The sequence below is a fragment of the Aythya fuligula genome, chromosome 19, assembly GCF_009819795.1.
Source record: "Aythya fuligula isolate bAytFul2 chromosome 19, bAytFul2.pri, whole genome shotgun sequence".
Lineage (NCBI taxonomy): Eukaryota > Metazoa > Chordata > Aves > Anseriformes > Anatidae > Aythya > Aythya fuligula.
In genome coordinates this window covers 3545605-3568750 of record NC_045577.1, presented here as the reverse complement: position 1 = coordinate 3568750, position 23146 = coordinate 3545605, and the positions used below count along the sequence as shown (strand labels likewise).

At 46.4% G+C, this 23146-nt stretch overlaps 1 protein-coding gene across 1 annotated transcript; it reads left to right on the top strand.

The window, feature by feature from the left end:
- Positions 1-21: 21 nt before the first annotated feature.
- On the top strand, positions 22-19378 carry ZER1 (zyg-11 related cell cycle regulator). Its single transcript, XM_032200163.1, has 16 exons — positions 22-151; positions 4451-4714; positions 5562-5712; positions 5984-6420; positions 7840-8016; positions 9154-9268; positions 9791-9937; positions 10190-10363; positions 11063-11278; positions 11963-12004; positions 12361-12480; positions 12934-13049; positions 13399-13587; positions 14549-14646; positions 15049-15151; positions 16234-19378. Exons 2-16 carry the CDS (start codon positions 4557-4559, stop codon positions 16289-16291), a joined length of 2301 nt encoding a protein of 766 aa, XP_032056054.1. The 5' UTR covers positions 22-151; positions 4451-4556; the 3' UTR covers positions 16292-19378.
- Positions 19379-23146: the final 3768 nt, after the last annotated feature.

Here is a 23146-nt window from a genome sequence, read left to right as displayed (position 1 = left end):
GGCTGGCGGAAGTGACGGCGGGGTTTGTTGACAGCGGAGGCCGCGGCGGCGGCGGCGGGGGGAGGGACGGGGGGGGCCCCGAGCAGGAGGAGGCCGAGCCCGAGCCCTGCCCGCCGGCCCCGGCCCTCCGCGGGGGGGGCTCTGGAGCCAGGTGAGTCCCGTTCCCGGCCCCACAGCCTCCGAGGAACCGGGGTTGACACCGGGAAGGGAGCCCCGGTGTGTGTGGGGGGGGGGGGGGGGGGGTTGGGGGCAGGGCCCGGGGCTGTCAGCGCGGGGAGGGGGGGGGGGAGAAGGGGCAGGGGCAGGGGGCGGCTGGGCCCAGCCCGGAGAGCCCGGCCCGGTAGGCACGGGGACCCCCCCCCCCCCGCCGGGATCCCGGCCCCTCCGACACGCTGGGAGGTTGTGGGCACCGGGACGGGGCCGTGCTGGGGGCTGGCGGGCAGGGCCGGAGCTTCCCCGGCCAGCTGCGGGGGGAGAAAGGAAGAATTACGGGAGGAGAAATGAATAACGATGGGGGGACAAATGAATAATTGCCCCCCCCAGCTGGCAGCTGGAGTGACAGTGCAGTTTTCCCTCAAAACGCGCCCCGGGCCACAGCCCGCAAGCACGGCACGGGGATTTTTGGAGCCGTTCCCCTCCACACGCGCTCTGTGCCCTCTCTCTCTCTCCCTGGGCACGGTCCCGGTGCTCCCCAAGTCGGTTTCGCCCCTCGGTCGTGTGGCAGCGCCGTGAAGGCTCCGGCCTTGGCGCGGAGCCACCGTGAGTCAGGCTTGGCTTCGGGCAGCGGCCCCGGAGGGAGATACCAGGGGAGAAGCCGGGTCTCAAGTCCAAGGTAGGGAACGTTGGCACGGGCAGCCCGAGGCCGCCGCCAAGGCTCACGTGCCCGCAGAGCCAGAAATGATGTAAAAATACCAATGTAGGCTGCAAATCAGCAATACTTGCCAGAGAGGCTGGCTGGCTGTGGAAGGCTGGTGCTGGGGATGAGCGAAGCTGCGTGGCGTGGTGCTGCAGTTTCTTTTGGGACCCACAGCTGGAGGGAGGGTGCTGTTACTCCGTGGAGGAGGCTGCTTCTGGGGTCAGCCGGGTGTGCAGGCTTTGAATGCCCACTGCAGCGTCTCCCAGGGCCTTGGTTCCTTCGTGCATTGACACAGAAGCGAAAGCTGCCCGAGAAATAAATGGTAAAGAAGATTGGCAGCTGTACTTCTGACTCGTTTCGATTTCTGCACTTGAATTGTCAGCATCCTGCACGTGTTTTTGACCCTCCAAGAATACACACACACAGGACAGCTCATTACCCGTCACTGGGCTGCACTGGCGACAGTCTGCAAGGCAGGCGACTTGCAGATCTATTGCCTGTGGAAAGCTGCCCGAGGATAATGATTAGGCAAACGCTAATGATTTGTCAGCATATCTAGTTCATTTATTTTTATCACCAAAGCACACCGAGCTTATATCTAGAGCCAATACTGATCGGTGCAGCTATCGACTTCCTTACTTCCCTCTCCCCCTGCCTCCCTCACCTCTCAAGTCCAGTTTGAGGAGGCCAGGACTAGTTTGTCTCGTGTCCCATACCAAAGGGCCACAGGTGCAGCAGCAGCTCGGGTGCTACTCGAATACACCCAGTAAATCACGAGGATGAATGCTTCTCTTTGGGGTTATTTTACTGGGGCGCTTTCCTCTGCGCTAGCTTCCTGCACGGGATTTTGTTGGTAGATTTTGGGAAGCTCAGAAGTTAACGTGGGATTTCTCTAGGACTAGGATCAGCCAGCTGCATCGTGCTGGCCACGGCAGAGGGGCACAGAGGATTGTCAGAGCAACAGGAAGGCAGCCCGTGCCCTTTAGAGTTCTAAGCTGCTTGGACAAGCCCCAAGCACTGACCATTTCCAGCTCCACGTGACAAAAGGTTGTCAATGGGGGTTTGTTTCCAAGTTCTCTGGCCAGCGGTAGGAAGCCAGGGAAGAACACTGGCTGCAGGGACCTCCCGTCTGGTGGCACGGGTGAACTGGTAGGGACAGCAGAACACGTTTCCCTGCTGGCTCAGATCTTCCTGTTCATCTTGCCTTTCTGGAAAGATTCTCTCCAGTGAGCTTCAGGCAAAACGTGTGAGAGGGACTCGTTCTGGAGCTGAAGCAGATCTGTCTCCAAAGCAGACACCACGCAGGGCACAGGACAGCTTCCTCCCACCTGCATTCCCTCGGTTGGGACCTTACCACTCACGAGGCAATTCTCCACCCTCAGCGGCACATTTCACCCTCCTGACATAACTACAAGAGGGACAGCTGTTGATCAGGGATTTCCTTCTTTTTCAGGATGAAAACCCACCTTACTCATTTTTGTTCCTTGTGACACGCATCTCAAAGGTCTCCAAGTTACCGTGGCACCCCTAAGTCATCAGTTTTATGTTATCACGACGCTAGCTCAGGGCTCAGTGACCCAGAGAGAGACTGCACCCTTTAAACTGTCTCTGATCAGCACATCAAGTACATTTTTGGTGATTGCTGGGTTTTATTCATTTTTTTCTCTGCATCACCTGCTTGTGCTCAGAGACCTTTTCCCTCTTGAGTGAAAACCAGCAGAGAACCTGCTTGAGATCCCCACTGGAAAAGCTATTGAAAGTTCTAGGTCAGAACACAGTGGGCCAGGAATTTGGGACTGAAGCAAAATCATTATGGCTGCCTGCACGTATAGTTCCCAAAAACATTTAGAGAAAGAAAGAATTATTGAAACAGTTCGAGTAAAGCCAAAAGGCAACCAGGGTTCAGTCCCAGGATTGTTCACTTACCCTAGAGCAAGATTTGGCCCAGGGAGACGAGGCTTAGGGTAGGTGTTCCTCAGGTGTAGTCCAGCACTGCAGTTCCTCCATCGCCGAGTAAGGAGCAGCTCTGCTGATCTCGCTCGCTTTTTGAGGCTCCTTCGTGCCTTGGGTTAATTCCTTGGCCAACTTCTTGTCCTTGGCACTGAAACACACTCAAAAAAAATAATTACTGAGACACAGAGGGAAGAAAAGAGCTTTGATTTGCAACTTGTGTTGCCCTTGTGTTTGCACAGAAATCCATTCTGCAGCGTAGGGGGGGGATCAGGAGGCCGGGAGCCTCAGTCAGGGCTGAGCTGCTGTCTCCCACAGGGACCATTTGGTGCCTGAATTTGAATTTGCCTGAAATTCTTGCATTGTGTGCTGCTACTACAGGAACGAAGGGAAGAGAGCACCAGAGGCTTTAGAGGAACACTCAGAAGCAGAGAGCTAGAGACAGACAAACGCCCCAATCCTTGCAGCTGCAGGATAAAGATCAGAAACAGCATATAGTTCGCATTTTGCAACAGCTTCCCCAGCAAAGGCTGCTCAGCTGTTGTGCAGAGGAGAATAACTCCATAGCATTTGTGTCCTTGCTGCAGTAGGGACACACCTATTGAAAAAAAAAAAAAAACCAACAACGTGTTTTTCCTCAGAAATAAACATTTCAACACAGTTCTTGTATGCTCGTGGAAACGTATTGAAGGGTTCACATTAGGGTTGTTTCTAACGTGATTTGAGCCTTTTGAAAGTGAAACAGGAGTTGCTGTTCTTCAGTCATTTCTCCTAAACACCGTCAGTGCACTCAGCTAGGGCTCCTTCGGTGCCAGCAAGCGTGAAAAACAGAGCCAGGAGATTTTTGAAACAAGAAAATGGACAGGAATAGCCTCTCCTGACTGCCTGCCCCGCCATCCTTCTTCATCTGGTGCTAAAAACCAAGAAGAGGAAAAAGTCCCTCGCCTTTTTCCCAGTCAGTTGCCTGTACTTTTTTTCCTAACAGAATTTGGAACGTTTTAGGTGAGCAAGTTCCAGCTGCACTCATCGATGTCCTTCACGTGCATAAACCTTTTCGCTGCACTCAGCAAGGGAAGCCAAAGCAGTTCATGTCCTTCCCTCTGGCTTCTGCTCCACTTCATGGTCTAGCTCAGGGACTTGCACGAAGCTTCTGGCTTGGAGCTGCAGAGAAGCACCCAGCTTGAACTTCACTTGGAACGATGGCCAACAATTACAGGCACAAGATACGGGGCCGCCAGGTCCCACTGGGGCTGCACAAAGGATCTTCGCAACAGTAAATTTTCTGGTGGTTTATCCGAGCCACTCTGAAGGAAACCGAGCACTGTGGTTTCTGCCACTTCCCTTTCAGAGGCCCTTCGTCAGCCAGATAACTCCTGCCATGAGGAAGCATTTTCTTGCTGTGTAGCCTCATTTCCAAACATGTTTCGTGTTAACTTATTCCCTCGGTGTCCCCTGGGGGTGGGGTTGCCAAGGAATTAAGTCCCAGAGAGGCCAAAACGCTGCAGGTTCTTTTGAGGTCAGCAAGTGATGGGCTGTAAATAAACCCATCAACATCCTCGCTGGTACAGCAGCTTTGCAGGATGCTTTCCAGTGTGCCTTTCTCAATGCTTTTTTTTTTTTTTTTCCCTCCTCCTCTGCTTATAGCTGCCCTGATGTCTCTGTAAATCCATCCTGGGATTTCGTTTGAGGAAAGGATCTTCTGAACCAAAAGCTTCCTTCTGTCCTTCCCCTGCCCGCTGCTTCCCTCAAGATGGCATCTGATAGCCCGGAGTCGCTAATGACCTTGTGCACAGATTTCTGCCTTCGCAACTTGGAGGGGACTCTCTGCTACCTGCTGGACAATGAAACGCTCCGACTCCACCCTGACATCTTCTTGCCAAGCGAGATTTGCGACAAACTTGTCAACGAGTACGTCTCAGGGCTGTGGGGAAGCGGTTGTCTGGTTTGGAAAGGAGCTGGGAGGCTTGGGGAAGGAGGACCATGGTTTTTCTAAAAAAAAAAAAAAGTGATGGAAAGCATACAAGGAAAAAAACAGGGAGGAATTCGTAGGGCTGTTTTTGCTGGTTTAGCCTCAAATTGGAAATAAGGATGTGCATTAAATTCAGAAGGAACTATCCCCAGGGGTCACAATAGTCCTGCCAGTCACCATTTCCATATAGCTAACCCCAGATTGCAATGAGCAGTCGCTGCTTCTTCCAAGAACATCAGTAAGCAACAAGGGAGCTTTCCTACTTCCCACCACGGCAGCATTACAATTCTCTCCCAAACCAGAAAAATAAGAGTGCAAAGTGCTAACAGATGTTGCATTTTAGGGCAGCTGCTGCCATAGCTTCACAAAGCAACCTGTTTCCAGGGATTTCTAACTTGGCTATCACAGTTTCTCTTGGCTGAACTCCTGCCCACAAAGTCTGGCAGAAAACTGGCTAGATAATTTTCTGAAAATGAAAAAATCAAGTTAATAGCTTTAAACAGGGAGGAAAGAAAAATCCCGGAGTCTGTGCTTGCCAGAAGCCGGTTTGCTCAGAAATACACATGACCTTGCACAAATCTTTGCCTTAGATTTTCCTAAGGAGTATTAGCTTTGTACAAAAAGAGATAATAGCCTAGCTCCCATTATCCCAGCATTATTCTGGATGATCAGGAGGGAGTCTGTGTGCTCAGGCACTTGGTAACATTTTGCCATGACCAGTGAAGGTGCTAGGGCTGTACCTGTGCCTTTGCGTTGTGCTGTGCTAACGCCATTGCCCTAATGCAGGTATGTGGAGCTGGTCAAGACGGACAGCATCTTCGAACCCCATGAAAGCTTCTTCACCCTGTTCTCTGATCCCCGGAGCACCAGACTAGCTCGGATCCACTTGCGGGAACAGATCGTGCAGGACCAGGACCTGGAGGCCATCAGGAAGCAGGTGGCATTGCCGTGACAGCACTGCTGCATGGGGAACGGCTAGAATCCCAGGCATCCAGAGATTCCCAGGATTGTATCCAAGTTTTTTGGGGGAGAACCTCAGCATCTCCATCCTCAGCACCCTAAAGGCTGCTGTAGGGAATGGGCTGGGGACACTGGTCGGGTCTGGTGACACGTGGTCTCAGGCTGTCCTGGTGTGAGGTGTTGTAGGGAGCAGGGTGGGGCTCTCTGCCTGTGAGAGGTTTCTAACTGTTCGATTTTCCATCTTCCAGGATCTTGTTGAGCTCTACCTGACTAACTGTGAGAAGCTGACAGCCAAGAGTCTGCAAACCTTGGTGAGCTTCAGCCACACGCTTATCTCCCTTAGCCTCTTTGGATGCTGTAATATCTTCTACGAGGAGGAAAACCCTGGAGGCTGTGAAGATGACTGTTTGGTGAACCCCACTCGCCAGGTTTTGGTCAAGGACTTTACTTTCGAAGGCTTTAGCCGCTTGCGCTTCCTGAACCTGGGTCGCTTGATTGAAGGGGTAAATGTGGAGACGTTGCTTCGGCCTCTGGCCTCCCTTGCAGCTCTTGATCTCTCCGGGATCCAGCTGAACGATGTGGGATTTCTGACCCAGTGGAAGGACAGTCTGGTTTCCTTAGTGCTTTACAACATGGACCTTTCAGAGGAGCACATCCAAGTGATTGCACAGCTCCACAAGCTCAGGTCAGCAGATCTCTTTTTCCTTCTTTAGCTTTTCCCCACCGATAGGAGCCACACAAGTCTTTTGGGGGTGGGCTACCTGCCTGCTGAGGGAGAGCCATCTGCTGCTGGCTTCAGGTTATAAACCCTCCCATGAACAGACTCTCTCACTGACTCACTGTGCACGTCTGACATGGGGGAAAATTAAATAAATATACACACACAGAAACATATCCACTCTAACCAAACAGAAAAAGAACAGCAGAACACCCAAGATGGGGGGAAAAATGGCTACGGATGTACACAGATACCAGTTCAGTGACAACCACACTGTGAAAGTCAATCCTTCATACCACTTGTTAAACGGGAACATCCAAAGTTCAAAACTGGCTCTGAGATAAAACTCAGAAAGCTCTTAGCTCAGACCATCTGCTCGCTGTGCTTTGTGTAAGCGCGCTGTGGAGGGATGGTGCAACCAAGGAAAAAAGCAGCGTAAATAAATAGGCACTCCAGACCTAACAGTGTTGACAGTGAAATGACTTCCTGAAACAGAGTCGAGACAATTGCTATTCAAACTGCACAGTGGTATCAGGAACAAGACCTGAGCCAAAAAGCAGGGCCCTAGCATTCACATGAAGCATACTTTGCAATGCCTTCAGTATTGTCTGCACAGACTGCAGGCACTAGGGGGTACCGCGTTAACATGTGTCCTAGGAAAACCTCCTGGGTATCACTGGCTAAATCCTAATGACTTCATTTGCCTGCTGGTGATTTGCAATGAAACTTGGTTCACAACATGGAGAAAGCACTTCTGAAAGTAGGAAGTTGGCTCCTGCCTTAAGCAGTTTAGTCTCTCCCAAGGGGTCTTCTCTCAGCAGGCAGGAGCATGCCCTGCCCTATAAGGGACCCTACTTGCACATGGTAGCCAGTTAGTTTGCCCCACAACTCCCTTCGCAGCAGGGGTTTCCCCTGGGTTTAAGCATTTAAATACTGCATGGCACATGAAATGAGAGTAATAGCCTGGAGTGGAGAAAAAAAAAAAAAAAAGATTGGGGAAGCAGACAAAAACTTGTGTAAATTAATTTGTGGGATGAGGCAACAAATGTTTCTGGGAATGCAAAGATCCTCTAGTGCATCTTAATCACCAGGCTTTGATGGAGCTTGGGAAAGGCAGTTCCTGAGCCTAGAGCAATTTCCTTTGTGATGGTGTGGCCGAGTGAGTCATTGTGCTCCATTTTAAGTAGACCTCTACCAGATACCTGCGTGCTTCGGTTAGACACAAGGCCAGATCCTGCTGCCAGATCCTACAGAACCACATTCCTGTATCTTAGGAAGGGAATAATAACAACAATCACACTTGGCTCATCACTTTCCCCAGTAGAGTCCCATTTTAGCAACCAGCTGATGCTTTCCAGACACTGAGCTGCTCTCTGTCGTTTGCAGGCACTTGGATATCTCCCGTGATCATCTGTCCAGTTACTACAAATTCAAGCTGACCCGGCGGGTTCTAAACCTGTTTGTGGAAAACTTGCTAAACCTCACTTCGCTCGATATCTCAGGGCACACCATGTTGGAGAACTGCACTATCCCAAGCATGGAAGAGAAGATGGGCCAGACAAGGTAAGGAAACGGCAATTACCGAGGTCAGCTTGGATGGCTAGTTTGGTCAAAGATGAATTAAGGATGTTTCCCTCTTCTGGCCTTCCAAATTTGGTAGATCTAATTAAAGCAAGATACAACTGTTCCTAGTTCCTCCTGATGCTAATGACTAGTATGGGAATCAGCTGTGTTTTCTGTATGTGACACAAATAAGGACTGCAAAAGTAATAAATTCATTCTACCTAGCTTCCATACATAACTGAAGTTGTTCTTTTCTACACACATTCTTCTAGAGATCACTTGCAATGGTTTAATAGATCTAAAAGGACTCCAGGGCCCTTTACGCATTTTCCATATAAAACATTTTAACCTTCACTGAAATGAGGCTTTTCTGAGACAAAACACTTCTACACTAAGTCAACACACCAGTGTTCACAGGAGGGCAGAGTGTTTTCAGAACTTAGAATTTAAAGGCAGATTTTCAGATGTGACCTGGATGCTGGGCAAACTAACCTTTAAAAATGCTGGTCCACCTCAGTAGGACATACTTAGAGATGTGGTTTTCCAGGTCAGCTAAGAGCTCTGCCCTCCTGTTCTGCAAGCACTCAAGTGCAAAAGCAAACAAGTGAGACAGTACTGACTCTTTTCCAAAGCTAGTAAAAAAAAATATGTAATTATAATACTGGCTCTTGGTCAATAAAGAACACGGCAGCAAAACAAGTGTTCTTGCATAAACATACCGGTCTGCTTCTGTGATCATCACAGAAGCACAGACACACATGACAGAAGCACATGACACACAGACAAGTTTGCAAATAGTTTGGATCAGTGAAATCCACATCCCTTTCCTAAGAAGCGTTCACCCCAACTAGTGAATTTCCAGGACAAATTCTATCTAGGAAAGCTGCATTCTGCCTGCGTGAATTCTTACTGCTGTTTTTGTTCGACACATTTAGCCCTTCACTCAGGATCATCTGGGATGTGTGCCTATTGTTAGCTATAGGAGAAGCTGGCTGGTGTACAGCTGAAATGCAGATGATATCACTCTAGTTACAGAGCAGTACAGTCAAAATGAACAGAGAGGAGGTAGCTGTTTTTATGGCAGGAGACACCTGGAGAAGCAGGGTACCAACACGAGCGATCTCTTTCTTTCCTCAGCATTGAGCCAGCAAAGAGCAGCATCGCACCCTTCCGGGGTCTGAAACGACCGCTCCAATTCTTGGGCCTTTTTGAGACGTCTCTCTGCCGCCTGACACATATTCCAGCCTATAAGGTAATGAGGGTGCAAGAATATTGGTAGTAGGTACTTGGCAGAAGTTCAAAGAACATGCAAATCACTGTCTGCTAGTAGAGTGGAGTTCTTAGGGTCTCACGTGTGACAGTTTAGCTCTGACCTTTTTATAGCTACTTGATAACGCAGGAGAGCTGCCAGAGGGCAAGACAAGACCTATATCCCACACAGATTTTACAGGTGTTTAAAAAAATATAAAAAAGACACTTACAGAATGGGCTGAAAAACTAATCCCCAATTAAGGATTAGGATTGTCTGTGACTACCAGAAAAAGACAATAGGAGTCTTGTGAATAGCATCCTTCTGCCCCAGAGGTGCCTTTTCTTGTCATTCTGGGCCAAGAAGCGACTCAAACATCTTTGCTCCCATCATGGGCCTAATCCTACTAGAAGGACAGATGCAAGTTGCCCCCTTTGACCTTTCAGACCTACCCTCAGAGTTCCCTTCTGATGCTGGCTTTCCTCCTTCATCCTTTTTTCCCCTGACCCTGTTCCTCCATGCTAGGTGAGTGGAGACAAGAATGAAGAGCAAGTCCTGAATGCTATCGAGGCGTACACTGAACACCGGCCAGAAATCACTTCGCGGGCCATCAACCTTCTTTTTGACATCGCCCGCATTGAGCGTTGCAGCCAGCTGTTGCGAGCCCTTCAGGTAAGCCCCATGCTAGCATTTACCTCACCCTTACAAGGGAAATTTTGCAGTCCCAGCCTTTTCTTCACACCGGGATGCCATATCAGACCATTCTGGAGAAAGTTCCAGTAGTGCAGTGGAACTGGATACCTTCATTTCATAAGCACGTTCCTTGCAGGCTTGTAACAGCCTTTGCCCCACACAGCCATAACTGTCCTCCCAAGACTCAACAGCAAGTCAGTGGCACTGAAGCTTCACGTTGCTTCCTTGCAGCTGGTGATCACAGCCCTCAAGTGCCACAAGGATGACAAAAACATCCAGGTGACAGGTAGCGCGGCGCTGTTTTACCTGACGAACTCCGAGTACCGCATGGAGCAGAGCGTAAAGCTGCGGCGCCAGGTCATCCAGGTGGTGCTGAACGGCATGGAGTCCTACCAGGAAGTCACAGTAAGAGCTGCCCGGCCTCCTTTGGCTCCCCCAGTTCTCCTTCCTATGTTAGGTTTTTAGCTTGATGTTAGCATTTGTGGATTCTAAGCCTCTGGTATGTGAGCTGAGGCAGGCACCAGAGAACTGTTTGCCCAGATCTGTTCTTTGCCTTCACTCAGTAGTGGGAATTACGTGCAAGGTGCTCCTTAGCCTTGTGATGTTCTCCAGAACCAGGGGAAGCAAGTGATGGTAGCAAGGCACCTTTTTAGCTGATGCTAAAGGTCAGAAGGTGTACAACCCACAGCATAGGTGTCCAGTACTACTTATGGGGTGAAAAGGGTGTGGACGTGGGGGTGTTAAGCTAACAGAAAGAAACATCATGCCAGCGCCCTGCTATCAGAAGCTAGCTGACAATATACATTGCAATGCCTCCGGGTTACAGAGTGGTGACTCCTGAACAGAAAGCTTAAAGGCAGCAAAGAACCGCCTTGAAAAGTGACGTGTGTTGGGCGATTGTGTGGCAATGTGAGACCAGTGAGAGAGAAGAGCCTACTGATAGAGCGCAGCTCAAGCAGACCGCTAGGTAGGAGGGTGACAGAAATTTCAGTGGTAGTGGTCAAACAAGAAGATGGTTTCAGTACAAAGCAGAAAGAGAACTTGAGGGGATAAAGTCAGATTTTTGTAGCCAGCTGGTGCAGCATTTGCTTCCCTTCGACACAGGTACAGCGCAACTGCTGCCTGACGCTCTGTAACTTCAGCATTCCCGAGGAGCTGGAGTTCCAGTACCGCCGAGTCAACGAGCTGCTGCTGAACATCCTCAATCAGAGCCGGCAGGATGAGTCTATCCAGCGCATCGCCGTGCACCTCTGTAATGCTCTGGTCTGCCAGGTGGACAACGATCATAAAGAAGCTGTGGGCAAGATGGGTTTTGTCATGGTTGGTATGGTCCCAAGGCATCTGCTTATCTTTAACCCAGGCTACCTCAGTTTCCTTGCAGCAGCCCACCAAACAGGCCCAGCCAGTGAACCAGCCTCACCATATCACAGGAGGGAACTGGTGTTCCAGCAGCATTAACCTCTCCTGGAACCTGCCCCTCCCCGTGACACCTTTTTCTGGCTTGCCAGCCCTGGAAGTCATGGTCTCAGAGACAGGCTGTCCATGAGAGCAGGGAAGCAGCGTGACCTGATACCTTCCCTCTTTGCTGCACCATTTCCAGAACCAGTACAACCTTTTGATTAGCTCCTTCTGCATCTCCCTAAATTTGTATCAGCTCCCCAACTCACGTCAACGCATATCTCACCCCTCCACAAAGAACTGCAGAGGCCAGAGCTTTTTTGCAGTTCTACCACATTCCAGACTTTGTCACACAGATCACAACTGACTTGACTGTAAACCCAACAAACTTGGCTGTGACATGGTTCAGCTCTTCAAACACACCTGCAATCCTGAACATAACCCAATCCCACTGATTTAGAGGAAAAAATACCAAGTAACTACTCCGCAAAGGGTCAAAACTTCATATGCCTGCAAGGGGCTGCAGCCAGTCCTGCAGCACCTACAGCTGTCGGTTTTAGCTCTGTGATTCTTGAGCTGTTCTCATTCTTCCCTTTCTGCCCACAGACAATGCTAAAATTGATTCAGAAGAAGCTGGCTGATAAAACGGTGAGTGTTTCCCACAGAAGTTTATACATAGAGTATTTTTTCTTCAGTCTGACTTTGGCATGGAGATCAGTCTGGAGCGTTAGCCCAGCTTCTCTACCAAACATGAGACATCCCAGCTGGTGCTGCAGAATTTCTTGTCACTGGAGGGAGGGTGGCAGGGCAGGAGGGAATGTGGCAGGGAAGCAAAAGGAATAAACAAACAAGTACACTTGCTGACAAGCTGAAAGCGAATAACAAGATTTTCTTACCCCTGAATTCATCTGGGGCGATGGCAGAGATGAACCACAAGTGGCTGGTTTGCACTGGGCTCCCACATTTGCAAAACTGTTTCTTTCCCTTTCTCTTTGGCTCCATAGTGCGATCAGGTGATGGAGTTCTCCTGGAGTGCCCTCTGGAACATTACTGATGAGACCCCTGATAACTGTGAGATGTTCCTTAACTACAGTGGCATGAAACTGTTCTTGGAGTGCCTGAAAGTAAGTACATCTAGTTTTCTCTAGATGAACGCTGACATTAGCAGTGGAGATACAAGTGTCTGGGCACGATTCCTAGTTATGCTAATCCATAAGCAGTACTTCCTATGTTGCATGAACAGAAAAAGCTTGCATGTTTCATTCTTTCTCTCATCCACCCACCCACCCAGTAGGAAAGCAGAGAAACTTAAACTGAACACATCCCCCTCTTTCCTGCCTCGTACGCAGTTTTCCTTAAGTAGAGCACCAGTGAGTAACAGGCGCTGGCCTTGATTTCTCATTTCACATGGATCTCGAAGGCTAGAGATCCCATCAGAGAATTGCTAAAGAACCAATGCTAACTACCCAAAAACGCTCACCCTTTTTAGAAGCACTGCACAACCTTTCCCCAGGGTCTCTTGTTCTCAATATCACCGTGCTTCTACTATTGTATAATCCTGTCTCTGACTTCGTTAGGAGTTCCCAGAGAAACAGGAGCTGCATCGCAATATGCTCGGCCTCCTTGGCAATGTGGCAGAGGTGAAGGAACTCCGCCCACAGCTCATGACCTCCCAGTTCATCAGTGTGTTCAGGTGAGTGCCAGGCTAATGAGCAGCTGGGCCAAGTGAATGCTTGTGTTGGTCCTGAATCACCTGGAGACTTTTCAACCTTTGATGCCTCAGATTGTTTTTGCATTCTAAAAAAGCTAAAAGGAAATCATTTGACAGCTTTGTAAATGCCTTGGATTGTAGGGGCTTATTTGTGGTGTTAATGTCACTGAAAAGCTGCATCCCTGGAGAGCGTTGCTCCTGTTTCAGGCTGGAGATGTTTTCTCCAATGACTGTTTCTGATCACAATAAAACACATGCTGGTTTTGTTTTTTTGTAAGATGCTAAGGAAGGTTGTTCTGGAACCTCCCAATGATCTCTTCTGTCTTGGCAGCAACCTGCTGGAGAGCAAAGCAGATGGCATTGAGGTATCCTATAATGCCTGTGGCGTGCTCTCCCATATCATGTTTGATGGTCCAGAGGCCTGGGGTATATGTGAGCCACACCGAGAGGAAGTTGTAAAGAGGATGTGGGCAGCCATCCAGAGCTGGGATATCAACTCCAGAAGAAATATCAATTACAGGTGAGGAATAGAGAAGTATGACTCATTTTCTCAGCAGCCAGGCTTGTCACAGAAAGCAAGCACCAACAGACAGAAGGGAAAAGGTACAGCAGAGCGTGGAGGTTCTGCTTAAAGTGAAGGAGAAATCCTCAAGAACATATTCTTTAGTGAGGGCTTCACATCTTCCTTTGACTGAAGGTAGCATGTTACACAGGCTGTTGAAAATTAATACCTTGTCTGGCAAATCTTATGAGAGAAGCAAGGGAACCCAGCAGACTTCATTCTGCACATTTCTGGTGAAATTGCATAGTTCAGAAACCCACAATCTGACTATCTGAGATTGACTAAACATCATTCTTTGAGACTTCTGTCCTTGGCACCTTAATTCTGAAAGACATGTGTATTGCTGTAGCTTTCACTCTCCTCTGGGGGATATATAGACACAGTTCCCAGAAACCTCTTAATGGGTTAATACAACCAGTGGAATCCTCCAAAGTCCTTCCTCTGTGAGGGTGTCAGGTACTGTGTATTCCCATAGTGCCTGGCAGGAATCCTGAACGAATGGCATTCCAATTCCTTAGCTACAGTATAGACACATGATTGTCAGAAGAAACAGAGCAACCATTGCACGTGAGCAGCTGGCTTTGGCTGGGTATAATTTTGTTTTGGACCTTCTACAGAATGACCCGTGCTGCTGGGTTTCAGCTGTCACGAGGAAATGACTGACAGAGGATGGAAATCAGCTGACTTCTTTGCAGCTATGTATCTGGGCAGCGTGTTTATGCTAAAGCAGCAGGGCCTGTAAGCCTGCCAGTATTGCCATGTGACACAGACTTAGGCTTTGATGCCAGAATCTTTGACATGCCAATAGATTTACTGCTGTGGTTTCTGTGAGCACAGGGTTTGTATTGCTCTGTGTAGCAAAGGTGCTGGAAGAAGCAGCTCTTGGATTTTTAGCAAGTTCTACAATATTTCTGTGCAGGTCATTCGAACCAATCCTTCGGCTTCTTCCACAAGGGATCTCTCCGGTCAGCCAGCACTGGGCTACTTGGGCACTGTATAACTTGGTCTCTGTCTACCGTAAGTTCCTGTTTCAAAATCACACCCACTGCACTGTAAAAGCTGACATTGTGAATCTAAACTTGTTACCAGAAAAACTCATCCCGATTTAGCTATGTAGTTAGAGAGAACCTTCTCTGAATGATGCAGGAATGTCCAGGCAGCACAGCCAAACAAAAAACAGTGAGACTTAGAGCATAGGAAATTCCTTCAATGTTTTGATCCTTCTGGCCACGCTCTTATTTCTCAGTCATTTTGTGTCCTGTTTTTATAGCCAAGGTACCCCTAACAGGTTGTCTCCAAAACATAAAAAAAAAAAGTTAAAAAGTTTTGTGACTTCTCCAGCAGCATCCTACCCCTCCTGCCACCCTTTATTCCGCTCTTGTGAAGGTTCAAGGACCTATTTTATTCTTTTCTCTGCAGCTGACAAGTATTGCCCACTGCTGATCAAAGAAGGTGGGATTCCCCTTCTGAAGGACATGATTAAAATGGCCTCAGCACGGCAAGAGACCAAGGAAATGGCCCGGTAGGAAACCAATGCATTGTCATCAAACATTCAGTTTAGCTTCAAGTTAGTTTTTACTCTTACATCAAGTGAGGCTACCAAAGAAAGGCCTGTGCTGATCTCTACAAGGGGTGAAGCAAACATGGGAGAAGAGCAGGAAAACTGATAGAAACAAGACTAGAGAGGTGATAATAGGTGGGCAATAAACACGTCATTGAGGGTTCATAGATGCCAGGCAAATAGGTTATAGGAGTGGCTTGTTGGATAAGGGAGCCACATTGCTAATTGCATCTCGTATTCTCATAGTCCCCAGTCATCGCTACTGTCCATACTGGAGGTGTGGGGTCCCTGTTTGTAATCATACAGGCCTGTCACTAAAAGAGCTGACTGTGACTGCACAGTTAAAATCAGAGGATTCTCAAAAGGTGGAGAGAGTCCCCCACCACTGTGAACTTCCCCAGATTATTACATGACTTTCCTTTGGAGTCATTCTTTCCAAGTTTTAAGAGAGAGCTGCAGTTTCTAATCATTGACAAACTGAGCTCTACAATTTCATGCCTGCAGGGTGAATATAGAGGAGAGGTAGAGATTGGCTGGGAATATGCACCTGGTGGGTGAGTGGCAGGCATTCCCCACAGCTGAAGGGTTGCTAACTGCTGGAGGTGACAGAACCCTGCAGAAGAATACTGTGGGTTAGACAAATTATGTATGGTGATGTGACAGTCCAAGAACAGTAAATGGGAAGAACAGGAAAAGCAGGGACAGATAACAGCAGAGTGAAAACAAACATTTGTATGCATGTGTTTCCTGGTGTGATTCAAAGTTATCTGATGATTTGGATATGAGAGTGAGAAATGAATGGTCTCATGGATGAGGATTTATACTAATATGACTTGAAACCCCAAGGGAATGGACAGCAAACTCTATGTTGCTTTGTGGAATATGCTCCTTTTGATACAAACATTGCTTAATGCACATCAGAAGAGCCTGCCTGCTGCAAACAGCGCATATTTACATAGAGACCAAGCTATGTTCCTGTCCCACAACTGTAATGCAGTAAGCTTTAAACTAAACCCTCTCTCCTTGTCCTGTTTTATCCATAGGAAAGTTATAGAGCACTGCAGTAACTTTAAGGAGGAGAACATGGACACTTCCAGATAGAGGCAATCACCTAGTGCCTCTTGCCAGCACTGTATCCAGCTTCTCTCTAATTCACTGTATATAGGGAGGACTCTTTCTTACCAACTCGCCCGTTGGAAGGAAACTTTATGTGTGTGTGTGAGACCCTCAGTAGATGAAGGTGAACAGGGGAGGGGGGGAGGGACTTTTTGCACAACAAAATGCTTTCCTTAAATTAGTGGACTTTTTTGTTATGAAGTTTCAGATTGAAGTTCTGTGTGTATGATTTCTGTATAAAAAGAAAAAAACAAAGACAACTACATTATGTATCTTTTAACCTTTTTTTTAGACCACACAGAGAGCCTCAAATGATCATGAGCTTGAAGACCTAGTTGTGTGATCGCTAGTGTGACTTTTTTTATTTCCCACTTTTTAGAAAATTCCCTTTTGCTGTATTGCATGAGGTCCTGTAATGTCTGCAAGATCACCAGTCCTGAATTGGTATTGGCCACTCAGTGGGTTTTATAGGCAATGCAAATTATTTATTTGCTTACAGAGGTTGGGGGACACAATACAAGAGAGTTAGACCAAGAGAACTGACCTTTTTAGTATTATTTGTAAGTAGAGAAAATGGGAAAGAAAGATCTTTCAAGTCAATTCATTCCCTTAAGGTTTTTTATGGAAGACTCATTTTAATAGAAGCACTGCTAAGTGTACGTGGGTCATTTGGAAGTAAGACATTCCCATTAAAGTCAAGAGTTCTGTTTTGTCCCCTTTGGCAGTTCAGTAGGATCTGCCAGCCCACCCAGTCTCACACAGTCAGGGACGACCAGTAAAACCAGTTACCCACCCGTGGCAACACAAAGCTTTTCCGTCTAAGGGAGGCTGTGCAACAAGGAACAAGGTTTGTTCACAAAGGGCTATGCATCTTCATTCCAGTACTTCAGCTTTTTAGTTGTGTTCTGCTTTATGGGAAAGGGCTACAAATGCCAGAAAGTGGATTTCCCCTTGGCATAAGAAGTTCTCTTAGATCCTAGGCAAGAGCAGCTTGTACCAGTGCAAGTTCCAGTAACGGACTAAAGCTGTCCTACCCTTCTTCAGTCTGCGTTGGTACAAGCCACACTCAATGACAAAGTAATCTCCCTTTATAGGAAGCTTACTGCAGCACAGGTGCTGTCACTGGAGCTGCTAACATCATCTTTTGAGACTAGGGAGTCTCTATGCATTCTTTGGAGTGTGATCTCATGAAATAGCACCTCCTGTTCCACCCCAACATCTTCCCCTTCATCTGGGAAACAAAGGGCCCTATTCTTATCCAATTCCCACCAGTGCAGTCCCACTCACATCAGCAGAATTACTCCAATTTATATGGTGTAGGGGAGAGGGAGTCCCACTAAGGTGGTCTTGATTTTTAAAACTCTAGACCTATAAGATGCTTAAGAAGCCGAGGGCCAAAGTTTGCTGCACAGCCAAGCACTCAACATCACATCATGCAGTTCATGCTCAAGAGCCCCCTGCTTGTCACAGTTCTTTCACAATTCACAGTTCTTCCCTTAAAAATGAGTTTAGAAAATATTTTACATCTGCAGTTAGAGGAAGCCATGGCCACGTGATTTAGGACATTTCAGGCCTCACACAGCACAGTAACCGTCGCTGCTCTCTTCCCTTACATTGCTCTCAGATTTGACTCGCTGCTATGACAGGTTCTTCTAATGCTCAGAGTTAATGCTGTCGTTGCTGAGCACATTATAGATAGATCCTAGAGACACAAACTGACACTTTAAATGACAGAACACAGCTGCCCTGAGAGGTTTACTTTTTTTCTGCCAATATGGTGTTACTCAATGTCTTCTTTTCTCTTCTTAACCATACGTCATTTGTTTTGATATTGTGAGATCTGTACTTTTTTCTTTAAGTATTTTTCAAACTTATATATATTTTTGTGTCACTTTTGAATTGTTTTCATATGGTTTGCAAAACTTGACAAATTATACTTTTTTTTTTTGAGGTTGTTTGATTGAAATGTATTTTTATCTCTCTGATTCCTGTTCCCCAAGAATGTGTGTCCCTATAAGCTTTGAGACAGACAAGTTTATTTCATGATGTTTTCTGTGTAACACTTGCTAATCGTTCTCCTAGATGCAAAACTAAGAGCGGCTGCATATACTGCTTACCAGCCTCCACGCGTTAGGGGAGTCAGGCTTTGCTCATTTAATCCTCCATTTACTGCTCTCCTTTTGAAGTTGTCTCATGTGACAGTACCACCCACTAGACCTTAATCCTCTCTAACGCCCATGTAGTGAAAGCTCCTGCCACTAAAATCTTGAATCAAGTGACAAAAAGCACTCAAGGTTCTGACTATGTTGGCAAGGTGGGATTGAAGGAAGTGGGGAAACATCACAGAGGCAAGAGGGATCAGCAACCTAAATGCAGAATCCCCAGAATTTAGTTGCCATGCTGAGGAGACAGCTGAAGCACACCTCAGCCTCGCACTGTAATCACAGCAAATCAGGCTTTTTACTCTGAGATGTTGGCAAAACTACATCAAGATTAATGGACAAATTATGGCTTGGTTCCATCAGTCTCAAGACTGAAGAACACCAAAAGTTTGGTTTTTTTCAAACTAATGCCTCTGTAAGTTGAGTTACTACTGAAGTCTCACCTGCTGCAGCTAGACTGTGGTATCATAAGCTATCAAGATCCAAGCTGCATCAAACTTTTGTTTCACAACGTAGAGATACCCTCTGTCCTAGCTGCTCACATATCCTCAGCAAGCTGTACCTGAGCCTGAACCAGAAAAAAAATATTTCAATTTCCCAGCAACATAGAAATTAATGGAGTCAGGCCAGCTTGCCAGAAAAGCTTAGTTTTATGAGATCTGTCACTAAGCTCAGTGGCAGGGGGAAATATAACTGGTCTATTACACCTAGCTACGTGTAAGATGTTGAGATGGACCAAAAGCCAGGTAAATTCCTGAGACAGTATTTTTAAAAAATAGCATAATTGTTAGAGTAACATGAGCTTTTGCTAAAAGCTTCAATTTCTTTAAGACAACAAGCTTTGTGAGGTGAAAAATACCATAGAATGGTTTGGGTTGGAAGGGACCTTACAGATCATCCCGTTCCAACCCCCCTGCCATGGGCAGGGACACCTCCCACTAGACCAGGTTGCCCAAAGCTCCATCCAGCTTGACATTGAACACTTCCAGGGATGGGGCAGCCACAACTTCTCTGGGCAACCCGCTCCAGTGTCTCACCACCCTCTGAGTGAAGAATTTCTTCCTTATGTCTAATCTAAATTTACCCTCTTTTGGTTTAAACGCATTACCCCTTGTCCTATCATTACAGGCCCTGGTAAAAAGTCCCTCTCTATCTTTCTTTCAAACCCCCTTTAAGTATTGAAGGGCCACAATAAGGTCCTCTGAGAACCTTCTCTTCTCCAGGCTGAACAACCACAAGCAGCCTGTTTCTTCATAGCAGAAATATTGTTCTTTCAGTAAGGAGTGAAAGGTGTTCTCTGAACATCAAAGTATAATCCAGGAATTCCTGTGAACCAGAGTCTGAAGCTAGGTTGTACCTCAGTCTCCCTAAATGCAACAACAGGAGTTGTCGTGTCCTAGGCATAAGGCATGTACTATGACCTGAAAGCACTTTTTGGATGCAAAGAGGAGTTAATGAATTGCTGCTGTAGATACAACGCTCAGGACGGAACAGGACAGTTGCCTTAGCTGCAGAATATCAATATTCTACAGAGAAGGGGAGGGCAAAGTGGCTGATTTTTATCAAGGTCTTACATGAAAAGAGGAAGTTGGATTTCTGGAAACGCTTGCCTGTTACAGAGAAAGCTCTCAGACATTCCAGCTTTATTGGAGCAAAGGAATGAAATGTGAGACTTCAGTTCCACACAGAGCCAGCAACCAATCCAGCCTAGGAAGCTATAACAGGGTTCTACCTGTCTGATGAAAGTGCAGCTGGAGAAAAGCTCACTACGTGTCAAGATGAGGTAGAGGGACTCCTAATGGTCTGTAGTTGTCCCATTCACACTCTCATTCGTGTTTTCACTACTACATTTCCTTTAATATTTAAAAGCTTAGCAGGCAGAGCATGAACACAACTCAGTAGTTCTCTGCAAAGACTGTACCAACAAAGGAACCCTCTACCTTCAGTGTAAGTAGTTTTCTTCCTGACTGGACAATACCTCATGGTTCAGTGGCCCAGGTCAATGATGCAGCAGTCCTCAGCATGGAGGGTGTCAGTCAGGTGTCTGCCATTTTCTCTAGAATAGATAAAAGAACAAGTTAGTGGGCAACTTTCCACAAGTGCTTCCATTTTACAAGATCCGTGGGAGGATTTGCTTATACAGATTGGCATCTATTTGTGTGATGCTTAACAGCGGCAGCACCAGACTTTCTCATCTAGACCAAGCTGAGGAAGCTTAGCACTGATATTTGTGGCATTAGCAACAATGCAGATAATTCATCTGACCTGTCTGCATCATGGCTTTTATCTCCCTGCACCTACCTACTAGCTCAAATGATAACTCCTCAGCAGTGACTCCTACCCAGCCTGTCACCCTGGCTGGACTTCCATTGGAGTTGCTTTGGTCTCTGCAAAAGATGACTGGCAAGAAAAGTCTTGGAGCTGTGACCTTATTCCCCCTATCACTTGCAGAAGGCAATTAAATACCAGTAGGGCAGCAGAGGTAGGAGCACTGCCTGAATGCAGTGCTCTACAGAAAAGACATTTTGCTAAGATTGTTTAGGGAGGAGCCCGCCACTGCTCAGGTGTTAGAGGGTGGCCTGTGCTGGAAAAAAAAAAATAAGTAAGGAAAAAAGCTGGTCTCCACGACAACCATGTGTATGAAGCACAGAGGGTAACGGTTGTCAGGGATGGATGGAAAGTAACATGGGGACTGGAAAAGAAGACAGCACTTAAGAAAAGGAATTAGGGATGTTTCCTGCTTAACTGAAACATTTCTGCTTTAACAGACTATTTTGGTTTCAGATAATTGTCATCGATTCTCTCTGTAATTCCTTTCTTGTTAAAAAAAAAAAAAAAAAGTTTTTAAGCTAACCAAATATGTATTTCCTTGTTTTGCTTAAAGAACATAATCTCAGTTATAATGAGCAAGCTTCTGCTTTTACTCTGTCTGTTGACCTGCCTAATGTTGAGAGGCCTGGTTCAAATGTTTGTACATGGTGAAACCAAGCAAAAAATAATAATGCACAACTGTTGCTTCCTTACAATTCTGAATGAATTAACTTTTCTGTTGTATCCATTGGGATACCTGCTGTGTATTAAACCTAGTGCTTAACAATGTCTTCTTCCTTTGGTCTATGAATGTGGTTTATTTAGGTATATTACTGGTCCATTTGTTGTCATATATTTCATTAAAAATGAAAGGAACTGCCATGTGATTGTGCAGTTCAGTGGCTTTTGCTTTCATCACTCCAAGGGGTACAATGCTGTTTGTCAATAGAAAAGAGGCGTGGAGGAAGCGAGTATTGTTATGAAATGACATAGGGGGAAAAAATCAGAACAATATTTGACTGCACAGATTGCCTCTGAACTCTGTAATGGATCTGTGGCTAGCATTCCACAGCCTAAGGGTTGCAAATGGGCAGAAGCTGAGTACTTAGGGAAAGACTCTCTACTTCAAACAGACAACCTGCTTTAAGGTCAGCTGGACTTTCTTCTTAACTCCCCAGTCCTGCACGAGTTCAACTCCCAGTTAATTCAATGGTCACTGTAAAATCTCTAAAGGGTCAGATTCTCAGTGGCTGAAGCAAGAGAAGGGATTATGTGAAACTGAACTGCCTGTAGGGAGCTGAAAACATACCACATTGTAAGAGAACAGAGACAATTTATGCTTCCAGCAGCATGAAATTCCTAGCTGGAATGCCATAAGAATCTAGATTCTCTGCTCAGAAATTCACTAACGGAGTTTTTCTGAACTGAGCCTAACTTCAACCAGAGACATTTGGGTTGAAATAAACTCTGCTCTCTGTAAGACAGGTTTCAAAACTGTGAGAGAAGATAAAAAGTATAACATGCACCAAATTCTTCTAATCACAAAGAGAGAGAGAGAATATATTCTTCTTTAGGACAGATTATTTTGGAATATCAGAATATTTCTACTATGAAGTGGGTAATACTGTTACTACTCAAATTGCCTTCGTTAAGCTTTAAAATTTACACCTCTCCCCAAAAAGCAGAAGGACATTACCCACCTTATTTCCTGTTTGCAGACAGAGATTGATTCTGTTGTTCTGAGCTTCCTACTGTTCTGAAAGGTTTTCTTTGCAATTGAAGAAACAGAAGGATTTTTAGGATACTTAAAGCATGCAGGGCCATCTCCAAACTCCCAGGTTTGACAAGCACTGATCCAGTCAGCGAGGTTTCTGAGGGATGATTTCTGTAGGTTTTGCATTTACCTAGAATAATTTTAAAAAAGCAAGAGGATTTGAATGACCACTGAAAAGGCAAATTTAGACCGTTATTTTTATTAACATTTCAATGCAGCTGTCTTAGGTAAGTAATTTGTGACCTGTGCAACCAGGTGCTTTCCTGGAACCAGCAGGTGGCCACTGATACACTTAAAATAGACTAAAATAATTCAAACCATGTCATTTATGGTCAAACAATAACAAGCAATCAGCTACTTTTCAGGTGGTGGAGGATAAATTTGCAAAGAATGTGATTTTTCTTCCTAAGTTTTTACTGGGAAGGAAGTTAACAAAAGCTGCAAATTAAGAGCTACATTAAAGCCAAAGAAAGTTTAAAGAGAAACCACTAATTTCAGAACTTCCACAGGCTTGTGGTGAGATTCATCTCCCCTAAATAGACAGACATTCAAAGCGTAAATGTGTACATCTAAACTAGTCATCTTGGCTCTTTT